Raw genomic sequence first — 16,171 nt, 5'->3', positions numbered from 1 at the left:
CATAGTCATGTCATGTGTGACAGGCCCGTAGTCATGTAGCGTGTGACAGCCCATAGTCATGTCATGTAGCATGTGACAGCCCGTAGTCATGTCATGTAGCGTGTGACAGCCCGTAGTCATGTCATGTAGCATGTGACAGCCCGTAGTCATGTCATGTAGCGTGTGACAGCCCGTAGTCATGTCATGTAGCGTGTGACAGCCCGTAGTCATGTCATGTAGCGTGTGACAGCCCGTAGTCATGTCATGTAGCGTGTGACAGCCCGTAGTCATGTCATGTAGCGTGTGACAGCCCGTAGTCATGTCATGTAGCGTGTGACAGCCCGTAGTCATGTCATGTAGCATGTGACAGCCCGTAGTCATGTCATGTAGCATGTGACAGCCCGTAGTCATGTCATGTAGCGTGTGACAGCCCGTAGTCATGTACATAGTCATGGCATGTAGAGCAGCCTGTAGTCATGTCATGTAGCGTGTGACAGCCCGTAGTGTGTATAGTAGAGCAGCCTGTAGTCATGTCATGTAGCGTGTGACAGCCCGTAGTGTGTATAGTAGAGCAGCCTGTAGTCATGTCATGTAGCGTGTGACAGCCCGTAGTGTGTATAGTAGAGCAGCCTGTAGTCATGTCATGTAGCGTGTGACAGCTCGTAGTGTGTATAGTAGAGCAGCCTGTAGTCATGTCATGTAGCGTGTGACAGCCCGTAGTGTGTATAGTAGAGCAGCCTGTAGTCATGTCATGTAGCGTGTGACAACCCGTAGTGTGTATAGTAGAGCAGCCTGTAGTCATGTCATGTAGCGTGTGACAGCTCGTAGTGTGTATAGTAGAGCAGCCTGTAGTCATGTCATGTAGCGTGTGACAACCCGTAGTGTGTATAGTAGAGCAGCCTGTAGTCATGTCATGTAGCGTGTGACAACCCGTAGTGTGTATAGTAGAGCAGCCTGTAGTCATGTCATGTAGCGTGTGACAACCCGTAGTGTGTATAGTAGAGCAGCCTGTAGTCATGTCATGTAGCGTGTGACAACCCGTAGTGTGTATAGTAGAGCAGCCTGTAGTCATGTCATGTAGCGTGTGACAACCCGTAGTGTGTATAGTAGAGCAGCCTGTAGTCATGTCATGTAGCGTGTGACAACCCGTAGTGTGTATAGTAGAGCAGCCTGTAGTCATGTCATGTAGCGTGTGACAGCCCGTAGTGTGTATAGTAGAGCAGCCTGTAGTCATGTCATGTAGCGTGTGACAGCCCGTAGTGTGTATAGTAGAGCAGCCTGTAGTCATGTCATGTAGCGTGTGACAACCCGTAGTGTGTATAGTAGAGCAGCCTGTAGTCATGTCATGTAGCGTGTGACAACCCGTAGTGTGTATAGTAGAGCAGCCTGTAGTCATGTCATGTAGCGTGTGACAACCCGTAGTGTGTATAGTAGAGCAGCCTGTAGTCATGTCATGTAGCGTGTGACAACCCGTAGTGTGTATAGTAGAGCAGCCTGTAGTCATGTCATGTAGCGTGTGACAGCTCGTAGTGTGTATAGTAGAGCAGCCTGTAGTCATGTCATGTAGCGTGTGACAACCCGTAGTGTGTATAGTAGAGCAGCCTGTAGTCATGTCATGTAGCGTGTGACAGCCCGTAGTGTGTATAGTAGAGCAGCCTGTAGTCATGTCATGTAGCGTGTGACAACCCGTAGTGTGTATAGTAGAGCAGCCTGTAGTCATGTCATGTAGCGTGTGACAGCCCGTAGTGTGTATAGTAGAGCAGCCTGTAGTCATGTCATGTAGCGTGTGACAGCCCGTAGTGTGTATAGTAGAGCAGCCTGTAGTCATGTCATGTAGCGTGTGACAGCTCGTAGTGTGTATAGTAGAGCAGCCTGTAGTCATGTCATGTAGCGTGTGACAGCCCGTAGTGTGTATAGTAGAGCAGCCTGTAGTCATGTCATGTAGCGTGTGACAGCCCGTAGTGTGTATAGTAGAGCAGCCTGTAGTCATGTCATGTAGCGTGTGACAGCCCGTAGTGTGTATAGTAGAGCAGCCTGTAGTCATGTCATGTAGCGTGTGACAACCCGTAGTGTGTATAGTAGAGCAGCCTGTAGTCATGTCATGTAGCGTGTGACAGCTCGTAGTGTGTATAGTAGAGCAGCCTGTAGTCATGTCATGTAGCGTGTGACAGCCCGTAGTGTGTATAGTAGAGCAGCCTGTAGTCATGTCATGTAGCGTGTGACAGCCCGTAGTGTGTATAGTAGAGCAGCCTGTAGTCATGTCATGTAGCGTGTGACAGCCCGTAGTGTGTATAGTAGAGCAGCCTGTAGTCATGTCATGTAGCGTGTGACAGCCCGTAGTGTGTATAGTAGAGCAGCCTGTAGTCATGTCATGTAGCGTGTGACAGCCCGTAGTGTGTATAGTAGAGCAGCCTGTAGTCATGTCATGTAGCGTGTGACAACCCGTAGTGTGTATAGTAGAGCAGCCTGTAGTCATGTCATGTAGCGTGTGACAGCCCGTAGTGTGTATAGTAGAGCAGCCTGTAGTCATGTCATGTAGCGTGTGACAGCCCGTAGTGTGTATAGTAGAGCAGCCTGTAGTCATGTCATGTAGCGTGTGACAACCCGTAGTGTGTATAGTAGAGCAGCCTGTAGTCATGTCATGTAGCGTGTGACAGCCCGTAGTGTGTATAGTAGAGCAGCCTGTAGTCATGTCATGTAGCGTGTGACAGCTCGTAGTGTGTATAGTAGAGCAGCCTGTAGTCATGTCATGTAGCGTGTGACAGCCCGTAGTGTGTATAGTAGAGCAGCCTGTAGTCATGTCATGTAGCGTGTGACAGCCCGTAGTGTGTATAGTAGAGCAGCCTGTAGTCATGTCATGTAGCGTGTGACAACCCGTAGTGTGTATAGTAGAGCAGCCTGTAGTCATGTCATGTAGCGTGTGACAGCCCGTAGTGTGTATAGTAGAGCAGCCTGTAGTCATGTCATGTAGCGTGTGACAGCCCGTAGTGTGTATAGTAGAGCAGCCTGTAGTCATGTCATGTAGCGTGTGACAACCCGTAGTGTGTATAGTAGAGCAGCCTGTAGTCATGTCATGTAGCGTGTGACAGCCCGTAGTGTGTATAGTAGAGCAGCCTGTAGTCATGTCATGTAGCGTGTGACAGCTCGTAGTGTGTATAGTAGAGCAGCCTGTAGTCATGTCATGTAGCGTGTGACAGCTCGTAGTGTGTATAGTAGAGCAGCCTGTAGTCATGTCATGTAGCGTGTGACAGCTCGTAGTGTGTATAGTAGAGCAGCCTGTAGTCATGTCATGTAGCGTGTGACAGCTCGTAGTGTGTATAGTAGAGCAGCCTGTAGTCATGTCATGTAGCGTGTGACAGCCCGTAGTCATGTCATGTAGCATGTGACAGCCCGTAGTCATGTCATGTAGCGTGTGACAGCCCGTAGTCATGTACATAGTCATGGCATGTAGAGCAGCCTGTAGTCATGTCATGTAGCGTGTGACAGCCCGTAGTGTGTATAGTAGAGCAGCCTGTAGTCATGTCATGTAGCGTGTGACAGCCCGTAGTGTGTATAGTAGAGCAGCCTGTAGTCATGTCATGTAGCGTGTGACAGCCCGTAGTGTGTATAGTAGAGCAGCCTGTAGTCATGTCATGTAGCGTGTGACAGCTCGTAGTGTGTATAGTAGAGCAGCCTGTAGTCATGTCATGTAGCGTGTGACAGCCCGTAGTGTGTATAGTAGAGCAGCCTGTAGTCATGTCATGTAGCGTGTGACAACCCGTAGTGTGTATAGTAGAGCAGCCTGTAGTCATGTCATGTAGCGTGTGACAGCTCGTAGTGTGTATAGTAGAGCAGCCTGTAGTCATGTCATGTAGCGTGTGACAACCCGTAGTGTGTATAGTAGAGCAGCCTGTAGTCATGTCATGTAGCGTGTGACAACCCGTAGTGTGTATAGTAGAGCAGCCTGTAGTCATGTCATGTAGCGTGTGACAACCCGTAGTGTGTATAGTAGAGCAGCCTGTAGTCATGTCATGTAGCGTGTGACAACCCGTAGTGTGTATAGTAGAGCAGCCTGTAGTCATGTCATGTAGCGTGTGACAACCCGTAGTGTGTATAGTAGAGCAGCCTGTAGTCATGTCATGTAGCGTGTGACAACCCGTAGTGTGTATAGTAGAGCAGCCTGTAGTCATGTCATGTAGCGTGTGACAGCCCGTAGTGTGTATAGTAGAGCAGCCTGTAGTCATGTCATGTAGCGTGTGACAGCCCGTAGTGTGTATAGTAGAGCAGCCTGTAGTCATGTCATGTAGCGTGTGACAACCCGTAGTGTGTATAGTAGAGCAGCCTGTAGTCATGTCATGTAGCGTGTGACAACCCGTAGTGTGTATAGTAGAGCAGCCTGTAGTCATGTCATGTAGCGTGTGACAACCCGTAGTGTGTATAGTAGAGCAGCCTGTAGTCATGTCATGTAGCGTGTGACAACCCGTAGTGTGTATAGTAGAGCAGCCTGTAGTCATGTCATGTAGCGTGTGACAGCTCGTAGTGTGTATAGTAGAGCAGCCTGTAGTCATGTCATGTAGCGTGTGACAACCCGTAGTGTGTATAGTAGAGCAGCCTGTAGTCATGTCATGTAGCGTGTGACAGCCCGTAGTGTGTATAGTAGAGCAGCCTGTAGTCATGTCATGTAGCGTGTGACAACCCGTAGTGTGTATAGTAGAGCAGCCTGTAGTCATGTCATGTAGCGTGTGACAGCCCGTAGTGTGTATAGTAGAGCAGCCTGTAGTCATGTCATGTAGCGTGTGACAGCCCGTAGTGTGTATAGTAGAGCAGCCTGTAGTCATGTCATGTAGCGTGTGACAGCTCGTAGTGTGTATAGTAGAGCAGCCTGTAGTCATGTCATGTAGCGTGTGACAGCCCGTAGTGTGTATAGTAGAGCAGCCTGTAGTCATGTCATGTAGCGTGTGACAGCCCGTAGTGTGTATAGTAGAGCAGCCTGTAGTCATGTCATGTAGCGTGTGACAGCCCGTAGTGTGTATAGTAGAGCAGCCTGTAGTCATGTCATGTAGCGTGTGACAACCCGTAGTGTGTATAGTAGAGCAGCCTGTAGTCATGTCATGTAGCGTGTGACAGCTCGTAGTGTGTATAGTAGAGCAGCCTGTAGTCATGTCATGTAGCGTGTGACAGCCCGTAGTGTGTATAGTAGAGCAGCCTGTAGTCATGTCATGTAGCGTGTGACAGCCCGTAGTGTGTATAGTAGAGCAGCCTGTAGTCATGTCATGTAGCGTGTGACAGCCCGTAGTGTGTATAGTAGAGCAGCCTGTAGTCATGTCATGTAGCGTGTGACAGCCCGTAGTGTGTATAGTAGAGCAGCCTGTAGTCATGTCATGTAGCGTGTGACAGCCCGTAGTGTGTATAGTAGAGCAGCCTGTAGTCATGTCATGTAGCGTGTGACAACCCGTAGTGTGTATAGTAGAGCAGCCTGTAGTCATGTCATGTAGCGTGTGACAGCCCGTAGTGTGTATAGTAGAGCAGCCTGTAGTCATGTCATGTAGCGTGTGACAGCCCGTAGTGTGTATAGTAGAGCAGCCTGTAGTCATGTCATGTAGCGTGTGACAACCCGTAGTGTGTATAGTAGAGCAGCCTGTAGTCATGTCATGTAGCGTGTGACAGCCCGTAGTGTGTATAGTAGAGCAGCCTGTAGTCATGTCATGTAGCGTGTGACAGCTCGTAGTGTGTATAGTAGAGCAGCCTGTAGTCATGTCATGTAGCGTGTGACAGCCCGTAGTGTGTATAGTAGAGCAGCCTGTAGTCATGTCATGTAGCGTGTGACAGCCCGTAGTGTGTATAGTAGAGCAGCCTGTAGTCATGTCATGTAGCGTGTGACAACCCGTAGTGTGTATAGTAGAGCAGCCTGTAGTCATGTCATGTAGCGTGTGACAGCCCGTAGTGTGTATAGTAGAGCAGCCTGTAGTCATGTCATGTAGCGTGTGACAGCCCGTAGTGTGTATAGTAGAGCAGCCTGTAGTCATGTCATGTAGCGTGTGACAACCCGTAGTGTGTATAGTAGAGCAGCCTGTAGTCATGTCATGTAGCGTGTGACAGCCCGTAGTGTGTATAGTAGAGCAGCCTGTAGTCATGTCATGTAGCGTGTGACAGCTCGTAGTGTGTATAGTAGAGCAGCCTGTAGTCATGTCATGTAGCGTGTGACAGCTCGTAGTGTGTATAGTAGAGCAGCCTGTAGTCATGTCATGTAGCGTGTGACAGCTCGTAGTGTGTATAGTAGAGCAGCCTGTAGTCATGTCATGTAGCGTGTGACAGCTCGTAGTGTGTATAGTAGAGCAGCCTGTAGTCATGTCATGTAGCGTGTGACAACCCGTAGTGTGTATAGTAGAGCAGCCTGTAGTCATGTCATGTAGCGTGTGACAGCTCGTAGTGTGTATAGTAGAGCAGCCTGTAGTCATGTCATGTAGCGTGTGACAGCTCGTAGTGTGTATAGTAGAGCAGCCTGTAGTCATGTCATGTAGCGTGTGACAACCCGTAGTGTGTATAGTAGAGCAGCCTGTAGTCATGTCATGTAGCGTGTGACAGCTCGTAGTGTGTATAGTAGAGCAGCCTGTAGTCATGTCATGTAGCGTGTGACAGCCCGTAGTGTGTATAGTAGAGCAGCCTGTAGTCATGTCATGTAGCGTGTGACAGCCCGTAGTGTGTATAGTAGAGCAGCCTGTAGTCATGTCATGTAGCGTGTGACAACCCGTAGTGTGTATAGTAGAGCAGCCTGTAGTCATGTCATGTAGCGTGTGACAGCCCGTAGTGTGTATAGTAGAGCAGCCTGTAGTCATGTCATGTAGCGTGTGACAGCCCGTAGTGTGTATAGTAGAGCAGCCTGTAGTCATGTCATGTAGCGTGTGACAACCCGTAGTGTGTATAGTAGAGCAGCCTGTAGTCATGTCATGTAGCGTGTGACAACCCGTAGTGTGTATAGTAGAGCAGCCTGTAGTCATGTCATGTAGCGTGTGACAACCCGTAGTGTGTATAGTAGAGCAGCCTGTAGTCATGTCATGTAGCGTGTGACAGCCCGTAGTGTGTATAGTAGAGCAGCCTGTAGTCATGTCATGTAGCGTGTGACAGCCCGTAGTGTGTATAGTAGAGCAGCCTGTAGTCATGTCATGTAGCGTGTGACAACCCGTAGTGTGTATAGTAGAGCAGCCTGTAGTCATGTCATGTAGCGTGTGACAGCCCGTAGTGTGTATAGTAGAGCAGCCTGTAGTCATGTCATGTAGCGTGTGACAGCCCGTAGTGTGTATAGTAGAGCAGCCTGTAGTCATGTCATGTAGCGTGTGACAGCCCGTAGTGTGTATAGTAGAGCAGCCTGTAGTCATGTCATGTAGCGTGTGACAGCTCGTAGTGTGTATAGTAGAGCAGCCTGTAGTCATGTCATGTAGCGTGTGACAGCTCGTAGTGTGTATAGTAGAGCAGCCTGTAGTCATGTCATGTAGCGTGTGACAACCCGTAGTGTGTATAGTAGAGCAGCCTGTAGTCATGTCATGTAGCGTGTGACAACCCGTAGTGTGTATAGTAGAGCAGCCTGTAGTCATGTCATGTAGCGTGTGACAACCCGTAGTGTGTATAGTAGAGCAGCCTGTAGTCATGTCATGTAGCGTGTGACAACCCGTAGTGTGTATAGTAGAGCAGCCTGTAGTCATGTCATGTAGCGTGTGACAACCCGTAGTGTGTATAGTAGAGCAGCCTGTAGTCATGTCATGTAGCGTGTGACAGCCCGTAGTGTGTATAGTAGAGCAGCCTGTAGTCATGTCATGTAGCGTGTGACAGCCCGTAGTGTGTATAGTAGAGCAGCCTGTAGTCATGTCATGTAGCGTGTGACAGCCCGTAGTGTGTATAGTAGAGCAGCCTGTAGTCATGTCATGTAGCGTGTGACAACCCGTAGTGTGTATAGTAGAGCAGCCTGTAGTCATGTCATGTAGCGTGTGACAACCCGTAGTGTGTATAGTAGAGCAGCCTGTAGTCATGTCATGTAGCGTGTGACAGCTCGTAGTGTGTATAGTAGAGCAGCCTGTAGTCATGTCATGTAGCGTGTGACAGCTCGTAGTGTGTATAGTAGAGCAGCCTGTAGTCATGTCATGTAGCGTGTGACAACCCGTAGTGTGTATAGTAGAGCAGCCTGTAGTCATGTCATGTAGCGTGTGACAGCCCGTAGTGTGTATAGTAGAGCAGCCTGTAGTCATGTCATGTAGCGTGTGACAACCCGTAGTGTGTATAGTAGAGCAGCCTGTAGTCATGTCATGTAGCGTGTGACAGCCCGTAGTGTGTATAGTAGAGCAGCCTGTAGTCATGTCATGTAGCGTGTGACAGCCCGTAGTGTGTATAGTAGAGCAGCCTGTAGTCGAGCCTCCATCAGCAGCAGGTTGACATGGACCTGGAGAAAGAGAAACAGGAAGACACAGGGTCAGTCAGTAACACACCTGACACAGGTGACACACAAGAAAGGTAGATAGAGACGGACAGAGTTTTTAGCGATGGTTTTGAGTGAGTGTGTGTGGCGCGTACCTTCTCAGAGTGTCTGAAGAGTTTCCAGTAGGCAGAGTAGATCCTATCTGTAGTCTGTTCTGGATGACACGCTACCGTTTTCACAAACATCTTGAGGCCTCGCTCCAACAACACATTCACCTCTCCGTAGTCGTAGTCATCGTACCTACACACACACACACAAAACATCAGTATAATAAACAAACCCAGTTATGAACATACAGGTGTGTGTGTGTGAGAGACAGACCGTATTCCGTAGAGGCAGTGTATGTAGTTCCAGAGAGCCTTGCGGAGTGTGTGTGTGTCCACATCCTTGTGCATCGCCATCCTGTTGTAGGTTAGACCACACACAACCTGACAGAAGAGAGAACATCACTCCATCAGTATCAACCTGACAGAAGAGAGAACGTCACTCCATCAGTATCAACCTGACAGAAGAGAGAACGTCACTCCATCAGTATCAACCTGACAGAAGAGAGAACATCACTCCATCAGTATCAACCTGACAGAAGAGAGAACATCACTCCATCAGTATCAACCTGACAGAAGAGAGAACATCACTCCATCAGTATCAACCTGACAGAAGAGAGAACATCACTCCATCAGTATCAACCTGACAGAAGAGAGAACGTCACTCCATCAGTATCAACCTGACAGAAGAGAGAACGTCACTCCATCAGTATCAACCTGACAGAAGAGAGAACGTCACTCCATCAGTATCAACCTGACAGAAGAGAGAACGTCACTCCATCAGTATCAACCTGACAGAAGAGAGAACGTCACTCCATCAGTATCAACCTGACAGAAGAGAGAACGTCACTCCATCAGTATCAACCTGACAGAAGAGAGAACGTCACTCCATCAGTATCAACCTGACAGAAGAGAGAACGTCACTCCATCAGTATCAACCTGACAGAAGAGAGAACGTCACTCCATCAGTATCAACCTGACAGAAGAGAGAACGTCACTCCATCAGTATCAACCTGACAGAAGAGAGAACGTCACTCCATCAGTATCAACCTGACAGAAGAGAGAACGTCACTCCATCAGTATCAACCTGACAGAAGAGAGAACGTCACTCCATCAGTATCAACCTGACAGAAGAGAGGACGTCACTCCATCAGTATCAACCTGACAGAAGAGAGGACATCACTCCATCAGTATCAACCTGACAGAAGAGAAGACATCACTCCATCAGTATCAACCTGACAGAAGAGAGAACGTCACTCCATCAGTATCAACCTGACAGAAGAGAGGACATCACTCCATCAGTATCAACCTGACAGAAGAGAGGACATCACTCCATCAGTATTAACCTGACAGAAGAGAGGACATCACTCCATCAGTATCAACCTGACAGAAGAGAGAACATCAGTATCAACCTGACAGAAGAGAGAACGTCGCTCCATCAGTATCAACCTGACAGAAGAGAGAACGTCGCTCCATCAGTATCAACCTGACAGAAGAGAGAACGTCGCTCCATCAGTATCAACCTGACAGAAGAGAGAACGTCGCTCCATCAGTATCAACCTGACAGAAGAGAGAACGTCACTCCATCAGTATCAACCTGACAGAAGAGAGAACGTCGCTCCATCAGTATCAACCTGACAGAAGAGAGAACGTCGCTCCATCAGTATCAACCTGACAGAAGAGAGAACATCGCTCCATCAGTATCAACCTGACAGAAGAGAGAACATCGCTCCATCAGTATCAACCTGACAGAAGAGAGAAACGTCACTCCATCAGTATCAACCTGACAGAAGAGAGAACGTCGCTCCATCAGTATCAACCTGACAGAAGAGAGAACGTCGCTCCATCAGTATCAACCTGACAGAAGAGAGAACGTCACTCCATCAGTATCAACCTGACAGAAGAGAGAACGTCGCTCCATCAGTATCAACCTGACAGAAGAGAGAACATCAGTATCAACCTGACAGAAGAGAGAACATCAGTATCAACCTGACAGAAGAGAGAACATCACTCCATCAGTATCAACCTGACAGAAGAGAGAACATCACTCCATCAGTATCAACCTGACAGAAGAGAGAACATCAGTATCAACCTGACAGAAGAGAGAACATCAGTATCAACCTGACAGAAGAGAGAACATCAGTATCAACCTGACAGAAGAGAGAACATCAGTATCAACCTGACAGAAGAGAGAACATCAGTATCAACCTGACAGAAGAGAGAACATCAGTATCAACCTGACAGAAGAGAGAACATCACTCCATCAGTATCAACCTGACAGAAGAGAGAACATCACTCCATCAGTATCAACCTGACAGAAGAGAGAACATCACTCCATCAGTATCAACCTGACAGAAGAAAGAACATCACTCCATCAGTTTTAACCTGACAGAAGGGAGAACATCACTCCATCAGTATCAACCTGACAGAAGAGAGAACATCACTCCATCAGTATCAACCTGACAGAAGAGAGAACATCACTCCATCAGTATCAACCTGACAGAAGAGAGAACATCACTCCATCAGTTTTAACCTGACAGAAGGGAGAACATCACTCCATCAGTATCAACCTGACAGAAGAGAGAACGTCACTCCATCAGTATCAACCTGACAGAAGAGAGGACATCACTCCATCAGTATCAACCTGACAGAAGAGAGAACATCACTCCATCAGTATAAACCAGATGTGTATGTTGGTTAATATGTTCGAGGTGAAGGGTTAACACGTTAAAGGGTGCTTGTTGTAGTACCTGGAACTTCTCCTCCAGTAATTGGCCCATGTCTGGTAACAGTCTGTTCACTAGGGAGAATCCATGGTCTTCCCATGAGTAGTCCTATACACACACACACACACTTATTATAAATTGTACATGCATCTTATATGCACACCAACAACCATAGCTTTCCCATGAGAAGTCCTATAATCAGACATGCAAACATTATACACACACACACCTCTCTCACACACACACCTGTGCTCTCATGGTAGGAGGTGACTGTTCTCCTCGGATGGAGAAGTCTTCATAGATGAACTCTGGATCCTCCACCAACCTCAACATCAAGTCAGAGGGGGCTCCCCGTACCACTGCTACACACACACACACACACAAGAATGCCATGGAAAACAGCCACAGAGCGAGACAGCGTGTGTGTAAATGTGCAGTGGAGGTGTGTGTGTACCAGTAGGTATGCTCTCGCTCCTCTCCCTCTCAAAGCGAGTGATCATCTCTTCCTGACTACACTCCTCCTCCTGCTGTTGTAACTCCACCATCCTCTTCATCAATACCTCCACCTCCGTGACTCCATCCTGACAGAGAGGGAGAAGGAGAGAGAGAAAATGAGTGACTGATTCACATGTTGTCACTTATCCAGCGATCTAGACTGCATCTCAAATCTCACCTCTGGCTTGCCGTCCTCGGGGGCGGGACTGTGAGGGCTTTGTGGCATGTTATTGGATGGTGATGGCGGGCAGAAGGCGTGGTCTCCTTCGTGGTCGGGCTCAGGGTGTAGGCCACACCCCCAAACAAAGGAGGACAGCGAATGAGAGTGAGTCATCAGAACAACTGCGTGGATCAGCTCAGCCAATGACCAACGAGCGTCCGCCCCGGGACACACCAACTCCTGCAGGAGAGGGGGTGGATGACCATTACTGTATACCTCTCTCTGTGTGTGTGTGTGTGTGTGTGTGTGTGTGTGTGTGTGTGTGTGTGTGTGTGCGTGTGTGTGTGTCTCTCACCTGTATGTGCTGTTGTGTGATGAGCCAGGGTCTGTGTGCCAGCAACTTGTTGAGTGTGTGTAGGCAGCGTATTTTGGGGTGTGTGTGTTGTAGCCCCTCCAGCCAGCTCTCCTCCCCCCCCGCCTCCAGGAACCCTGCACTATGCTGTTGGACAAGGTAGGAACACTGGTGACGAGCTGCGGCCTGGGGAGAGAGGGAGAAAAGAGAATAGAGAGGGAAAGTAGAGAGAGACAGTGTGTTTGAGGGGGATCAGCTTGAGTAAGGTAATTACATAAGTCATTATTTGAGATGTAAGGTGATTTGTTGATCAGTGATTCTGTGAGGTTATGGTTCAGTTTAGGCAGTACAGGCTCTCACCATGACAACGATGTAGTGCCTCCAGGGGCGGGGCAGCGGGCCATCCAGCTCCAGCAAAGCATGCTGGGTACGCAGGAAGCAGCTGAGGTAGGTGGGGTGAAGGGCCATCACCATGGTGATGTGGTCAAAACGGCCCAATGAGAGGAAGGCTTCTATCAGAACTTCCTGATCTGGCCCCTCCTCCAAAATCTGAGAGGGAGTCAGAAGCACACACATGGACAGACTGATACTGTCTCACACTCACTGTAATAGTCATATGCTTATCCGTGCACACACACGTACCACTTGTGCAGGGATGAAGGCACTAGGACCGGAGGCCAAAGCCTGAGGAATCTCAACACCTTGCTCCTGAGAGAGAGAGAGAGAGAGAGAGAGAGAGAGAGAAACCATGAATAACAATATCGAATGACTTAACAATTCCGTCACCAACTCAAACATCCACATTTTCTTCAATAAAAACATCCCTCTACAGTCCAAAGGGATAGAGAAGTAGAAATACTGGTTCCATGCTTTGTGATCCATCAAATACACAACACCTTATTTCTAGCTCTTAATCTTAGACTGTCATTGTTCTATCTACAGTATGTGATAGCCATGCCAATGCCATGACGCAGGCTTAAGTAGACCCAAACACTTGAGCCAGAGCCATCTAGAACAGTGAAGTTACTATATCAGCTGCCAGTTACAACTGCCTCCCTGTTAGCCCAAATTAAAGTTACACTGTAACATGATACATGAGCAACAACTTTTATAATAGGAACCAAATTCATAATATACAACCATCCATATTCCCAAACACTCACCATCATCTGGAGTTAACAGGTTACCTCTGCGGTATATATACTATGTTAACAGCTAAAAACTACAGGACCCGGTAAATCGGTTTTCTTTCAGTAATGTAATGAATCGTGCGCGTGCCGTGGTGTTTCGATAAGAGCTAAACGGGGGCGTGCCATAGTCTTACATCATCCCGTGCTCGGCTGTCTGATGAAACAAACTGGCAACTGACAGAAGACAGCTGTGAACTTAACTGTCATTGACTGGGGTTATCATCGTTCATCATGACCTCATATACCTTTAATTCATGGAGACTCCTCAATCTTGTCATTTGATGGGGAACATCATGGATCAATGACATATTGTGTAAATGATTTGCTCCTCTCTGGCAACTGCAAACCATGCTAGCTACCGGTTTCGCTGTCTCTGCAGCTCGAACCCTACCTGTGCAGTCCGCAGCAGTTCCGCTGCCCTCTCGCGGACCTCCTGTAAGGGGCAGGACCGGGAGACCCGCAGCAGCCGCAGGAGAGTGTGTTTATCGAGACGAGCAGAACCGGGTCGGTCCAGACCCAACCGGGACATGACACTCTGGGTCAGTTCTTCCAGCGCCTCTGTCCTCTCCGCCTCGTCCCTGCTGCACAGCCGAGAAAAGTTATTCGGGTTCGGCCCCAGTTCGGGTTGATGATGTCGGCTTGTAGGTCTGGGAACTTCGGAGTTGGTGGTTCTTCCTCCATTACATTGGCAGAGCACGTCCGTCAGTGGTTCTAGCGCCATCTCTTCCATAGCAACCTGCACAGAACCCTCTCGTGCCTGGTCTTGTCCCTAACTCACTAGCTAGCTAACGTTAGCGCTGGTTTCCGAATGCTGGTGTGCTAGCTAGTTAGCATTTAGGCTTTCACAACTCAGTCAAATTTCGTCAATTGACCGTAGTCGGCAGTAATCCCCACATATTTTGTTCTCAAATCGACAGATTTTTTCTCAAGTAATGACAACACATTTGATTTGAGGCTAGCTTGCTAACGTCTCGAGCACGGGGCACATCATTACTGAAGGCTAGCAAGTTGCTCATCCCTGTCAATTTGAGTCGGATCAAAACAGCGAAGGCGTCTGCAGCAATATACGTCCATTATATAAGGTTCTGGTATCGAATACGTGACAGATATTCGTCACTTGTCCGGGTAATCTTTCAGATGTGGAGACGTCTGCTGACTTTCATAATCTGTCCATTCGCGGCTATTAACTCTTCTACTTCTGCGTGACCACTGACGTCACAGATTAAAAAAAATGTGTTTATTCATTCTGAAGGCGTGTTCCCTCACTATATGATAATGATATTGTAATATGCATTAGGTACTGTCAAGTTAGTTAACTATGTACGTTTGTATTCTTGATTTGTTGCCCATTGTTCCATCTATTTGGATACTTGCTGCTGTTGAAATTCTAATTATAGGGATAGACTGGCTTTCGGTGTAGAGTTTGGGGTCCATGAAAGTAGTGAGAGTGAGGACACAGCAAACTTTATTCTTAGTACCTCTACCTTTATATCCTCCCCCAGAGGGGTGTGTGTGTGTTCAGTACTCCCAGTAAACACTGTTTCTCACACTGCATGTGTGTATTCAAATTGGGAAAAAAGTTGGAAAATGGCACCGACAGAGGGCTGCCGTGCTTCTAGCTCTTAGGAAATGTTGTAGAATTTTGTTTTTTTATGTGTTATTTCTTACATTATTAGCTTTTTTGTGTTATTACATACAGCAGAATAACTATTTGATATCAGAGTGGTGGTAACTCATCAGCACTACCAGCATTACAACCAGGAATACAACTTTCCCGAATCGGATTCCATTGTTCGTCCCCCTATGGCAATTGAACTGATTCCAGAGGCCGATCCAAAACACCGCCGGCGGAGGAGAGGTACTCAGCGTGGTCTTCTAAACTGACTTAGGAGGTACGCACACCACCCACCGCTTCCGAGTATATTACTCACTAATGTTCAGTCTCTGGATAATAAAGTTGACGAGCTCAGGGAGAGGATTTATTTCCAGAGAGACATCAGGGATTGTAACATACTCTGTTTCATGGAAACATGGCTCTCTCGTGATATACTGTCTGAGTCCGTCCAGCCAGTTGGGTTCTCAGTTCATCGCACAGACAGGAATAAATATCTCTCCGGGAAGAAGAAGGGCGGGGGTGTATGTTTCATGATTAAAGACTCATGGTGTGATTGTGATAACATACAGGAACTCAAGTCCTTTTGTTCACACGACCTAAAATACCTCACAATCAAATGCAGACCGTATTATCTCCCAAGATAATTATCTTCGGTTATAGTCACAGCCGTGTGTATCCTCCTTCTAGCCGATACTACGACGGCCCTCAAAGAACTTCACTGGACTATATGCAAACTGGAAACCACATATCTTGAGGCTGCATTTATTGTAGCTAGAGATTTTAACAAAGCAAATTTGAGAAAAAGGCTGCCTAAGTTCTATCAACACATTGACTGAAGTACTCACGCCACTAAAACACTCAACTATTCAACGCTGCTCTGACCAATTGGAATCCACGCTTCAAGATTGTTTTGATCACGCGGACTGGGATATGCTTCCTGTAGCCTCCGAGAATAATATTGATGAATACACTGATACGGTGGCTGAGATTATCAGGAAGTGTATAGGAGATGTTGTACCCACTGCGACTATTAAAAACTACCCTAACCAGAAACCATGGATAGATGGCAACATTCGCACAAAACTGAAAGCGCAAACCCTCTCATTTAACCATGGCAAGGTGACTGCGAAAATGGCTGAATACAAATAGTGTAGTTAGTCCCTC

General features: G+C 47.7%; 1 protein-coding gene across 1 annotated transcript; it reads right to left on the bottom strand.

Annotated features, from left to right (window-relative positions):
* Nucleotides 1-8,302: 8,302 nt before the first annotated feature.
* sesn2 (sestrin 2) lies at nucleotides 8,303-12,670 on the bottom strand. The gene is made up of 8 exons (XM_038966891.1): nucleotides 12,563-12,670; nucleotides 11,869-12,090; nucleotides 11,602-11,776; nucleotides 11,442-11,542; nucleotides 11,220-11,303; nucleotides 8,747-8,853; nucleotides 8,521-8,665; nucleotides 8,303-8,389 (listed from the first exon to the last, which is right to left on the bottom strand). Exons 1-8 carry the CDS (start codon nucleotides 12,668-12,670, stop codon nucleotides 8,303-8,305), a joined length of 1,029 nt encoding a protein of 342 aa, XP_038822819.1.
* Nucleotides 12,671-16,171: the final 3,501 nt, after the last annotated feature.

The sequence above is a fragment of the Salvelinus namaycush genome, chromosome 27, assembly GCF_016432855.1.
Source record: "Salvelinus namaycush isolate Seneca chromosome 27, SaNama_1.0, whole genome shotgun sequence".
Lineage (NCBI taxonomy): Eukaryota > Metazoa > Chordata > Actinopteri > Salmoniformes > Salmonidae > Salvelinus > Salvelinus namaycush.
The sequence above is the reverse complement of the archived record's forward strand: the minus strand, read 5'-3'. Positions and strand labels throughout refer to the sequence as shown.

Excerpts from the sequence above, each read along its gene's own strand:
- sesn2 (XM_038966891.1), bottom strand. The coding sequence starts at position 12,670 with ATGGCCCTTCACCCCACCTACCTCAGCTGCTTCCTGCGTACCCAGCAT. Across the intron at positions 11,777-11,868 it reads CCGAGGACGGCAAGCCAGAG|GATGGAGTCACGGAGGTGGA; the intron begins GTGAGATTTGAG and ends CCTCTCTGTCAG. Across the intron at positions 8,666-8,746 it reads CACTGCCTCTACGGAATACG|GTACGATGACTACGACTACG; the intron begins GTCTGTCTCTCA and ends GTGTGTGTGTAG.